Consider the following 12,606-nt stretch of genomic DNA (forward strand, 5'->3'; position numbering starts at 1 on the left):
GTTGTCTCCATTGTCATATATATGCTTAATAATTGTATGGAAATATGAACTATGAAACTTTGCACAACAATTCTACACAACAATCTCATAGGTGAATATTTTTAACTTTTTAACATTTTTCAGTCATTTATTTGCATAGTACGTCCCATTTCTTTTTTTTCCGCTTAGCCTGAACACTACAGTGGGGCCATTGTTTTATGCTGATCAGTTTCTACAGATCTCCACCTCCCTGGCCTCGCAGTACATTTCGGGTCTGGGAGAGCACATGACAAATCTGATCCTCAGTGTCAATTGGACTCGATTAACTCACTGGAACCGAGGTCAAGCACCTTATGTAAGTTATTTAGCTTTTTTGTTTCTTTCCTGCTGTTTCGACCTTCAATATACCAATTCTGGTCCGAGATGTGGGCGGTACATCTTTTCCAAGATCCCACTCTTGGAAAGTAGAAACGTAAGTTACAAAAAACTGTCTACAAAGAAGTATGCAGGCATACCATGGCTGATTCTTTTTCCCCTCTCCTTATGTCCTGTGGAAAAGAGTGCAGCTTTGACTTTTCTCTCTCTCAATATTATTTTATACTAGTGTTTGATTACTTCATAGAAATTTCCATTCTGGAGCATTTCATAGAACAGTGAGAGAAAATATGGAACCCAGTCAGTGCTGTGCTTCAGGCAAGTGGTATTTGGAGTTCCCCTCCAACGCTCACACCATCCTGACTTGGAAATATATCACCGTTCCTTCATCGTCATTGGGTCAAAATCCTGGAACTCTCTATCTGACAGCTCTGTGGGAGCATCTTCACCACACGACTGCACCGGTTCAAGAAGGCAGCTCATCACTACCTTCTCGAGGGCAATTAGGGATGGGCAGTAAATGCTGGCCTTGCCAGTGATGCCCACATCCTGTGAATGAATAAATACATTTTTTTTTAAGTCTGTTACTCCACTGGGCCTTTGGCTCTCTCTCTTATTTTGTAGCATTTGTCAATGTCTTATGTAAGTTATTCCATATGGTGAAGAAAAAATGTTCTCACTGTAGTGAGGCATCATGAGATCAATTCCCTTTGTGCCACTGAAGAAATTGGTGAATAATATTCTGAAGATCTAGTGGCTGTCTGAGATAGTGCAAGACATTAAGTCAGGAGGGTGCTAATTGGCTTATTCGCACCCTGCAATACAGCCCTCTATTCCACAGTCCCTTTCACCTTGCGAAGGCTGAATTTGTTCTGCAAATTTTGTATCATGTTTGACTTTGTGCTGAGCTTCAACCCCATATCCATCATCAAGACCATCTATTTCCACTTTGATAATGTCATTCACCTCCATCTATAGCTCATCCCTATCGCTGCATCACCACCAAGCTCAACTTTTTCCCAGTGTTCTCTTTGCCATCCCCCCAACTTCGCCCTGCATAAATTCCAACTCGTCTAAGACTCGACATCCTATTCCATGCCAAGTCCTGCTCACCTATCAATCATGGCCTCCATTGGCTTCCCATTTCCTCAAATCAATGATTTCAAAATCCCCTTATTCACTTGCCCTACCCTGTCTCTGCAACTTCCTCAAGCGCTGTGTTGCACCCATTACTCTTCCAACTTTGACATACCGTGTTCTCCCATCCCTCAGCCTCTCAGTCATTGGTGGCAGAGCATTCAGCCATCATGACCCTGCACTCTGGATTTATCTTCCTAAACCCCTTCAACTTCCAACAACTTGCTCCACTTTTAAAACCTGGCTTTATTTGAAATTATTCTAAATCTGATGGCTCCCCCAATCTCATGCCATATTGCTCTAGAACTGCCCACTGAGAATGGCATGGTATCAGTCTCTCTCTTTATTTTCTTTCTCTTTATTTTGCTCTATTCTCTTCTCTCTCTCGGCATTTCCAGGGAGGAAATGTATAGCATCGGTTTGGTGTCTGCTTGATGATAATCCCAAGATCAGGAGTTCAATGTGTACAGAATTGCAGGCAAAATATCTGTTTCCTATTGCGCTGTGGCACAACATCAGCATACTGCTCTGTTTTAAGCTGATCTGGACCTATCCTATTGCATTTAATAAATATAATTTTCAGTTAACTATTTTGTTTTTGCAATACTTCAATATGGTTTTCTATATTTCCCAACTATACCTGGAACGTGACCATTTCAAATTTCTTAATACAGTCTTGTGTCCAGGTGCCAGTAAAGATAATACTGGGATGTCCAGTGCAGAACAGGTCTGGATCCCAGCTGATCCTACTCTGAAAAGAAATGGTTGGAGTGAAACCAAATAGAGTTCCCAATTCTGATCGTTAATTCAGTCACCCTGCTGGAAAGTGCATGTGTGTGTGTGAGCACCCGGTGAAGAAAGGAACAGGTTCATTTGTGATGGCCCCATCCTTGACTTAACTGACAACACCTACTGTCTCGGGTCAACTGGCTACTTGGCTAAGGTACCAGAGAGATGCTGGTGCTTGCTGAACAAAACCCAGCATGTCCCACCTCCAAGAAAAGAGGGGAGAAAATTGGGAAAGTGGGAGCCTAAAAGTTTACCTCACAATAAGTCCACACAAATATTTAGGAAATCATTTGTGAACCCAAGTGAGAACATTGTTCATGTACTGTCACCAACACTGTCCTGTTTGTTGCAGCCAAATTCCAATTTATATGGCTCACACCCTTTCTACTTGGTGATGGAAGAGGATGGGTCAGCTCATGGTGTTTTCCTGTTAAACAGTAATGCCAAGGGTAAGAATTTAACTTAACCTGTTTAGATATGCAAATACAACTCAGATTGGAATTAGAGGTCTGATGGGCATGTTCAATAATAAACCACCTCTGTCCTCCCTGGAAATGCATTGCATCTATTTGATGGCTGCTTGATCATAATCCTATTTGCAAATCAAGATAATACAGAATTTCAGAATACAGGATGTAATGTATATACCTTTAAGGGGGGGAACTATCTTTTACAGCTCATGTATACTGCAGTACCGGCAGTGACCACACCTGTATATAGCACTGAGTAGTAATCTGTACAGATCAGTTCCCGTATGAGCCACGTTGAGTAAACACCTGTTGTACCGTTCTCCTGCAGTCTGTGTCTTAGTATACACAGACACAACACAGGAAACTTTGGTTTATCCGGAGGTTAACTGTCTGGAATGCTCAATCCACCGGCAAAAATCAGGAGCCGTTTCGTTAGGTTTTTTTTCTTTTCGTTGCTTTTTTTTCCACCAGTCAGGCTCTGCAAGGTCTCGCTGAAGCTGTTGCTAAGCTACAGAGATGCTTGCAAGGTACGGCCGACTGTTTAGAAGCTGAGCAACAGGGTTTGTTGCCAGATACGGAAAAGCTCCGTATGTTTCAACATTAGCGCTGGTTTGTCCGGCAGTTTTGATGGGACGGCAACAGCTCGGTCCCGTCGGTGCCGGATAGCACAAAGTTTCCTGTATATATTATTATAAATTATATTCAAAGTTGCTGCTCTCTCTTTCCTGTGGGATAATACTTAGCATTTGCTTGCCGTTTCTTCCAACTCACTTGAGATCAGGACTCTGCCTTGAGTGCAAATCACAAGCCCTATTCCAGGTACTGTTACTTCTTTACATTGTTCCTCGGGTTGCTGAGTTCACAATCCTATTTACATTATCCATGTGATACTAATATTTAAATATATGCTGTTCAAAGAAATTAACACAATTTTGTTTTATCCAGATGTTTTACTTCAGCCAAGCCCTGCTCTAACCTGGAGGACCATTGGGGGAATCCTTGATTTTTATGTATTCCTGGGTCCAGACCCAAAAACCGTGATCAGACAGTACATGGATATTATCGGTAAGTTTGAAACCACTATTTGAACAACTAGAATTCACACACCGCAAAATCATTGTCCACGCCCACAAGGCACTGGATTGATAATGCCCAAACATATTTCATGATATAACTTTACTGCCAACAAACAAGAGACTTTAATCTCATCAGTCTGGGCCGGATTCAAGCCTGGTTCCAGAACAGACATGCCAATATCTAATGAACTGTTTTACCCAGTTTCCCCTCTTTCCCTGCCCTAGATGTTTCATCCATCTTTTGAGTGAGACGTTAAACCGAGGCCCTGCCTGCCCTTCCAGGTAGATGTGAAAGATCGCTTGGCACTATTTCAAAGTGTCCCCCCATCCCCCCCGCCGTGTCCTAGCAAATAGTTCCCCCTCAACCAACAGCACTAAAAACGAATGATCTGGTCATTATCACATTGCTGTTTGTGGGACGTTGCTGTGCACAATTTGGCTGCCGCATTTCCATTACAAAGGTACTTCATTGGCTGTAAAGATGACGTGAAAGGCGCTATATAAATGCAAGTCTTTTTTTATTTCTTTTAGCACTAACCAGCATAGCATCTCACTACATTTTTATGACTGTTTAGGTTACCCAATAATGCCTCCATACTGGAGTCTGGGATTCCATCTGTGTCGGTGGGGTTACTGGAGCACCAACATCACCCGGCAGGTAGTGGAGAACATGACCAAAGCCAACATGCCTCAGGTGCGCCTATGAAGATAAACGGTAATTTCCTGTTGAAAGTAAATCTGGTTTTCCAAATAAAACAACCTCCTAAGGGGTACTCCAGAGAACTGATACAGGACCGAAGCACTGGACTTCAGCAATGTTGCCAGACCATACTTTCTTTTGTATTAAAATCTTTAGTAACTGAGCTTTTTCATAGAATCACGTAGCGCAGGAGACTACTCAGCCATCATGTCTGTGCTGCCTCTTTTGAAAGAGCTGCCCAATTGGTCCCACTCCCCTCTTTCCCCATAACCCTCCAAGTTTCTCCTCTTCAAGTATTTATCCAATTCCTTTTTGAAAGTTACTATTGAATCTGCTTCCACCGCCCTTTCAAGTAGTACATTCCAGATCGTAACCACTCGTTGTGTAAAAGAAATTCTCATTTCCCCCCTGGACTTTTTGCCAATTATCTTCAATCTCTGTCCTCTGGTTACTGACCCTCCTGCCAAAGGAAACAGTTTCTCCCTATCTACTCTATCAAAACCTCTCATAATTTCGAACACCTCTATTAAATCTCCGCTTAATCTTCTCTTCTCTAAGGACAACAACCCCAGCTTCTATCATCTCTCCACATAACTGAAGTCCCTCATCCCTGCTACCATTCTGGTAAAACTCCTCTGCACCCTCTCCAAGGCCTTGACATCCTTCCTAAAGCGTGGTGACCAGAATTGAACACAATACTCCAGCTGAGGCCTAACCAGCGATTTACAAGGATTTCTGAGATAAATTGGAACGTTATAATGTCTGTCACTGTGTACCTTTTCTGACCACAGCCATCAGATATCCAGCTTCCTGCCACTCAAGTATTCCTGAATGTTGTGCTCATTACTAAGATGTAATGGCAACTCTGGCTCTTGTTGCAGTATCAGACCATTCAAACAGCAGCTTATTTTCATAGAATGGTTACAGCACAGAAGGAGGCCATTTGGCCCGTCGAGCCCGTGCCGGCTCTCTGCAAGAGCACTTCAGCTGGTCCTACTCTCCCCGCCCTTTCCCCATAGCCCTGCAAATTTTTTTCCTTCAGGTACTTATCTAATTCCCTTTTGAAAGCCACGATTGAATCTGCCTCCACCACCCTCTCAGGCAGTGCATTCCAGATCATAACCACCCACTGCATAAAAAAGTTTTCCCTCATGTCGCCTTTGGTTATTTTGCCAATCACCTTAAATCTGTGTCTTCTGGCTCTTGACCCTTCCACCAGTGGGTTCTGTTTATCTACTCTGTCTAGACCCATCATTATTTTTAAAAGAATATTTTAATTCATAATTACTAAATATCTAAGTACTGTAAGTAAAAAGTTGTTTTCCTGTGTCAAAGTCAGTCTCTTAGGTAGTGATTGTGGGGTGAAACACTTGTAAATCTGATGCTTAAATAGACGGACAGAAATAACATGGGTGGCAGCAGTAATGCCATCAGATCTTAGTGATGGCGTATTGTAATAATTCTGACTATTGCATTGTAGAGCAGAGTAAAGTGAGAGATGAAATAAAAATCTGATGGACATCGGAAAAACATTAGTTAGTTAGCCAGGATCAGTGCTAGAGTCTGATATTTCAGATCCCTGAGCAGTTCCCTAGAATACTTCTTAAATTGAAATTACTTTCATTGGTCACTTTGAATTTTGCAGGGTACTGACTAATTCAGAAATAGCTACACTGCTATATGGCTTGCCAGGCAATCATATTAAAGGTCGATCAGCTTGTTTTGCCTGTCGGTTGATTTGTTTACATTGACTACTAATAGTGATTTGCAGCTTTGTGAAGTATGTGTCTGCCCAATTTTGCTGGGGTTCCACAATCCTAAAGTATGTAAATATAAATTTATAATATGTGGTTTATCCTATCACATTGTTGAGCTGTTCCAAGTCATTGTTTGTCCAGCAACACAGCATGCACTCCATAGGAATGCATCTCCAATTCTGTTACCACCTTGATTTCATTGATTTGGACTTCAGTCAAGCCGCTGTAGCGGAAGCTTTACACCTCCGACTGATAGAACCTACATTCGGTGGATGAGTAGAAATTTCCTCCAATTAAATATTGGGAAGACCAGAGCCATTGTCTTCAGTTCACGCCGCAAACTCCATTCTCTTTCCACTGATTCGAGCGATCTCCCCGGCAACTGTCTAAGGCTGACCAAGTCTGTTCATAACCTTGGTTGTCATATTTGATCACGAATTGAGCTTCCTACCTTGTATCCGTTCTATCGCTCAGACTGCCCATTTCCACCTTCGTAATATCATCTGTCTCTGCCTTTACCTCACCTTATCTGCTGCTGAAACCCTCATCCATGCCTTTATCACCTCTAGACTTAACTATTCCAACGCACTCCTGGCCGGCCTCCCTAGTTCTACCCTCCATAAACTTGAGGTCATCCAAAACTCTGCAGCCCATGTGCTAACTCGCACCAAGTCCTGCTCCCCCATCCAGATATCTTTGGCTCCCAGTTAAGCAACGCCTCGATTTTAAAATTCTCATCCTTGTTTTCAAATCCCTCCATGGCCTTGCCCCTCCTTATCTCTGTAATCTCCTCCAGCCCTATAATCCCCCTAGACCTCTGCACTCTGCCTACTCTGGCCTTGTAAACATCCCCGATTTTAAATGCTCCACCTTTGGCGGTCGTGCCTTCAGCTGCCTAGGTCCTAAGCTCTGGAATTCCCTCCCTAAATCTCTCTGCCTCTCCACCTTTGTTTCCTCCTTTAAGACACTCCTTAAAACCTACCTCTTCAAACAAGCTTTTGGTCATCTGCCCTAACATCATATATGGCTCGGTGTCAAATTTTGTTTTTTTTTGATAACACTCCTGTGAAGCACCTTGGGATGTTTTATTACGTTAAAGGTGCTGTGTAAATGCTTGTTGTATGCTGTGTGCCCATGCTATCGTTGGGTGGGTGATGGCAATGCACTCATGGAGTTATGCTGCTCACTCAGGCACTAGTGAGGATGTCCCGATACCTATTTAGTAAGGGCTCAAACCCGGCTCGTTGAACTAGCGATTATCCTCCTTGGGGAGGAGGGAAGGTTAACCATATTTCCTTGGGGTTTAATTTCTTCCAAGGTGTCACACCTGGCAGTGGAAGATTAGAAGAAGTCAACCCTCTGAGCCAGACTCAGTAATCTGATACCGGCGCCAGTAAATTCCAGTGTTGTAGGGCACTGTTGATCGCACAGCTAGCCTGGTAGATAACAGGACTTGGCCAGGCACTGGTATTTTTCCCATTCTGCTCCAGGTATTTTTGCATGCCACGGCATTCTTGGGTACGGTCGTCCTGGCTGGGCAAACACTGGAAAGCTTGCTAGTACAGTACTCTGCTTGGGCTCTTTAAGTCTTGGTTCTTGCCAATCTGGGTTTAATGGCTCGAGAGTTAGTTAAACGAGGAGTGTTGCTACGCAGACAGTGTGCATTTCATACCAGGCAAACGTTCTTGACCTGTGTGGGTTTCTTAGTAGTTTGGTTTGGAAACTCTGGAGCATGGTGATGGGTTGGCACACGTATCCAGCAGTTTTTTGGCAATAACAAAAACTGCAGAATTCACAGTGAGCAAAGTCACTCCTACCTATGTTGCAGGTAGAAAAAGTGGGTAAAACCTGCAACAGTAATTCTCTTTCTCCTGTAAGAGAGTTACACTTTTAAATGGTATATATTTAGTGTGGACAGGCAGGAATGGATGGTGCAGTGCAATAAGCAGGGAAGGGAGTTCACAGTATATGGGTCTTTCATGCATTACTGATCATCAGCAGGATACAGAATTGTTCTTCTGGTTAACGTTTTTTCATTCTGCAGGATGTACAGTGGAATGACCTAGATTACATGGACCAGAAGAAGGACTTCACTTACAACTTGCAGTACTTTGGAGACTACACGCAGATGGTGAAAGAGTTTCACCAGCAGGGCTTGAAATACGTCATGATCGTGGTGAGAAGAAAAAAAAATCACACATTATCTAAGAATCAAAAAGTATTTCAGCCATTGAGTTGATTCCCAATATTAAGAATGGAAATGTTCATGTTTGACAAAGGTCACCAACATTTTTAAATAGATAAAAATGTTAAATTTCTTCTGTTATGCTTCCTTTCTGGCCTTTCATTTACCACATCAATATTGCTTTTAAGCTGTATGTACTGCAGCTTTCTCCATCATACGAGGGGGTGGGGTGTGAGGCACAGGGCGGTTGGTGAACTGGTTTAGATTACTTTTTATCTGTCTGTGGGTAGTGCAGGGATTGAAACATTCCAAACCAGAGTCTAAGGCATCTGTTTCTTGTGGGGTTGAGGAAGGAAAGGGGAGTTGTCATCCGTAGCTACAGAAAATTAAAGTGTAGAAGATGGATTATAGTTAATGTAGCATGTGATTCGTAATGCCAGTTACAAAGCTCCCTGGCGCCATCAAGTGGGCGCAGCTCCCTGGCGCCATCAAGTGGGCGCAGCTCCCTGGCGCCATCAAGTGGGCGCAGCTCCCTGGCGCCATCAAGTGGGCGCAGCTCCCTGGCGCCATCAAGTGGGCGCAGCTCGCTGGCGCCATCAAGTGGGCGCAGCTCGCTGGCGCCATCAAGTGGGCGCAGCTCGCTGGCGCCATCAAGTGGGCGCAGCTCGCTGGCGCCATCAAGTGGGCGCAGCTCGCTGGCGCCATCAAGTGGGCGCAGCTCCCTGGCGCCATCAAGTGGGCGCAGCTCCCTGGCGCCATCAAGTGGGCGCAGCTCCCTGGCGCCATCAAGTGGGCGCAGCTCCCTGGCGCCATCAAGTGGGCGCAGCTCCCTGGCGCCATCAAGTGGGCGCAGCTCCCTGGCGCCATCAAGTGGGCGCAGCTCCCTGGCGCCATCAAGTGGGCGCTGCTCCCTGGCGCCATCAAGTGGGCGCAGCTCCCTGGCGCCACCAAGTGGGCGCAGCTCCCTGGCGCCACCAAGTGGGCGCAGCTCCCTGGCGCCACCAAGTGGGCGCAGCTCCCTGGCGCCACCAAGTGGGCGCAGCTCCCTGGCGCCATCAAGTGGGCGCAGCTCCCTGGCGCCATCAAGTGGCAGGTAAGAATCACTGCAACAGTTATGAGCAGACCTGAACAGCTTTACCTGCTCGTTGGTAAAAGATTCTTAGTTTGTGTTCAAGCTGGGATGGTGGTCTGCAACAGTGTGTCTACTGCTGCTTTGTTCAGGAAATTCCCTTAGGGGATATCTCTACAAACAGAAAATTTTGTTGTAACGTTTTTCCAGTTTTGGAATTTTTTCTATTAATTATATAATGCATGAGGTGAAAGAAGTTCAGGGTGTAAAATATTGCTGATTCTTCAGGGGAGACAAGAGACTTCCTGGTGCCACCTTTATGATCTCTCTGCCTATATTATGAACTTGAGATGTCAACATATTAGAAATTAGATTTATGATCAAAAAGAGTGACGGATTGCAAATCTTTTTTAAGAATGTGGCGCTGTTTTCATTTTTTTAAATGAAATACACACTGCATTCTGTGATGCAGTGTGTTAGTACTCCTTTCCATCCTCTTCCGTCCCCCCCCCTCCCCCAACCAAAAAAAATGTTTCTGCTCTTGAAGTACAATTCTGTGAATGCTAGCTGCTCTCTGGTACATTAACCAGGTGGCCATTCTTCGTGTGTGAACCGAGACTATTAAGAGTTGACCCGTTATTCAGCCATGTTACAGGCAATTTTGCCCTTGCCTAATGTCCACGCAGTCTCGGTGACCTCTTAACATGCCATGCGATAGCAAAATACTGCGGATGCTGGAAATCCGAAATAACAGCAGAAAACGCTGGAAAACCTCAGCAGGCCAGGCAACATCCGTGTCGAGAGAAACAGAGTTGACGTTTCAGGTCGAAGACCTTTCGTCAGACGAAAGGTCTTCGACCTGAAACGTTTTCTCTGTTTCTCTCTCCACGGAAGTTGCCTGGCCTGCTGAGTTTTTCCAGCGTTTTCTGTTGTTATTTCTTAACATGCCATGGTACATTGTTTGCCCCCTTGTTTTGAAGTTGGGTTGCGTATCTGCAGTGAATCTCTCACTCACTTTCCTTCAAGCATTCGGAACACTGATGGTTTTTTGCTTTCTACTGTAGGATCCAGGCATCAGCAGTACACAGACAGCAGGGAAATACAAACCATATGACAACGGTGTGAAGAGAGGTGTCTTCATCAAAAATGAAACCGGCCAACCATTAATAGGACAGGTCAGTACAGCACAGCAGCAATGAGCAGTTTGGATTTGACACTAATTAATTAACTAATTTGACAGGGGGATGGGTATCCGGACGTAGCAGCAGAGAGGAGAGACAAGGTGCATAGAAAACTAAGAGGGACAAACAGCAACAGAACAAAGAATAATGTAGAAAGAGCAGGAATTAGATCGAGGAAAGAAGTAAATCCGGCTAGCATGGTGTTGGAATGCATGTGTGTTAATACGAGGAGTGTTACAAATAAGGTTGACGAGTTATAGCAGCCCGTTTGATTGGAACTCCATCCACCACCTTAAACATTCACTCCCTCCACCACCAGCGTACCGTGGCTGCAGTGTGTACCATCTACAAGATGCACTGCAGCAACTTGCCAAGGCTTCTTCGGCAGTACCTCCCAAACCCGCAACCTCTTCCACCTAGAAGGACAAGGGCAGCAGGCGCATGGGAACACCACCAATTCCAAGTTCCCCTCCAAGTCACACACCATCCTGACTTAGAAGTATATCACCGATCCTTCATCGTCGCTGGGTCAAAATCATGGAACTCCCTACCTAACAGCACTGTGGGAGTGCCTTCACCACACAGACTAAAGCGGTTCAAGAAGGCAGCTCACCACCACCTTATCAGGGGCAATTAGGGATGGGCAATAAATGATGGCCTTGCCAGTGACGCCCACATCCCATAAACAAATTTTTAAAAAGATGCAAGTTGCTACATGGGGTTAAGATGTAGTGGCTATAACAGAGACTTGGCTTAAACATGAGCAGGAGTGGGAACTAAACATTCCTGGCTACAATGTATTCAGGAGGGATAGGGAAGGAAAGAAGAGGGTGGGCAGAGGGTGGCTGTATCGATTAAGGATAATACAGTTCTACAGAGGGATGATGTACTAGAGGGTCCAAAGACTAAATCTATTTGGTTAGAGTTAAGGAACAGAAAAGGAGCTGTTACATTGCTGGGTGTTTAATATAGTCCTCCAAATAGTGAGAAGGAGATAGAGGAGCAAATCTGTATGCAAATTTCAGAGAAATGTAAAAATAAGCGAGCAGTAATAGTAGGGGACTTCAGTCACCCTAATGTAGACTGGGGGAAAAACAGAGTAAAGGGCAAGGAGGGTGAAGAACTCCTAAAATGTGTACAGGAGAACTTCCTTAATCAGTATGTTTCTAACCCAACGAGGAAGAAAGCAATGCTGTGTCTAGTTCTGGGGAGTGAAGTAGGGCAAGTTGAGTGTGTTGCAGTGGGAGAACATCTGGGTAATAGTGATCATAATAGAATTAAGTTTAAAGCAGTTATGGATTAATGAAAAATCAAAAGTGAAAATATCCAACTGGAAGAGAGCCAATTTCAATGATTTGGGAAGGGATCTAGCACAGGTGGACTGGAAACAAAGATTGGCCAGGAAAACAGTAAATGAGCAATGGCAGGTCTTCAAGGCAGAGATACTTTGGGTACAAACCAAGCATATTCCCATAAGGAGGAAAGATGGGGCATCCACAGCTAGACTGAGGAAATAGAGGTTAAAATAAAACAGAAAAAGGAGATTTTTGACATGTCTGATACAGAATACAGTAGAACACCAGGCAGAATAAAGGGGGAAATTGAAAAAGGATACAAGAAGGGCAAAGAGAGAGTATGAGAAAAGATTAGCAGGTAACATAAAAGGGAACCCCAAAAATCTTTTATCAACATACAAAAAGTAAAAGGATAGTTAAAAGGAATGGTGGGGCCGATTAGCGACAAAAAATGAAATCTTCTTGTGGAGACAGAGGGCATGACTGAGGTCCTGAATGACTATTTTGCATCTGTCATCACAAAAGAAGAGGATGACGTTAATGTCGCAGTAGAGAGGGGGAGTAGAGATATCGGATAGGATAAAATAGATAGA

General features: G+C 44.2%; 1 protein-coding gene across 1 annotated transcript in view; it reads left to right on the forward strand.

Moving 5' to 3' along the window:
* Positions 1-12,606, forward strand: part of gaa (alpha glucosidase) — a gene marked incomplete at its 5' end in the record, with an annotated part of 56,057 nt that overhangs the window by 17,881 nt on the left and 25,570 nt on the right. The window contains 6 exons of the mRNA XM_085964107.1: positions 169-334; positions 2,633-2,729; positions 3,696-3,815; positions 4,402-4,520; positions 8,328-8,459; positions 10,602-10,712. Of these exons, the coding sequence (XP_085820233.1) occupies positions 169-334; positions 2,633-2,729; positions 3,696-3,815; positions 4,402-4,520; positions 8,328-8,459; positions 10,602-10,712 (745 nt within the window). The remainder of the gene's footprint in view (positions 1-168; positions 335-2,632; positions 2,730-3,695; positions 3,816-4,401; positions 4,521-8,327; positions 8,460-10,601; positions 10,713-12,606) is intronic.

Source organism: Somniosus microcephalus, chromosome 21 (assembly GCF_052327205.1).
Source record: "Somniosus microcephalus isolate GS21.2 chromosome 21, FLI_Smic_1.0, whole genome shotgun sequence".
NCBI lineage: Eukaryota > Metazoa > Chordata > Chondrichthyes > Squaliformes > Somniosidae > Somniosus > Somniosus microcephalus.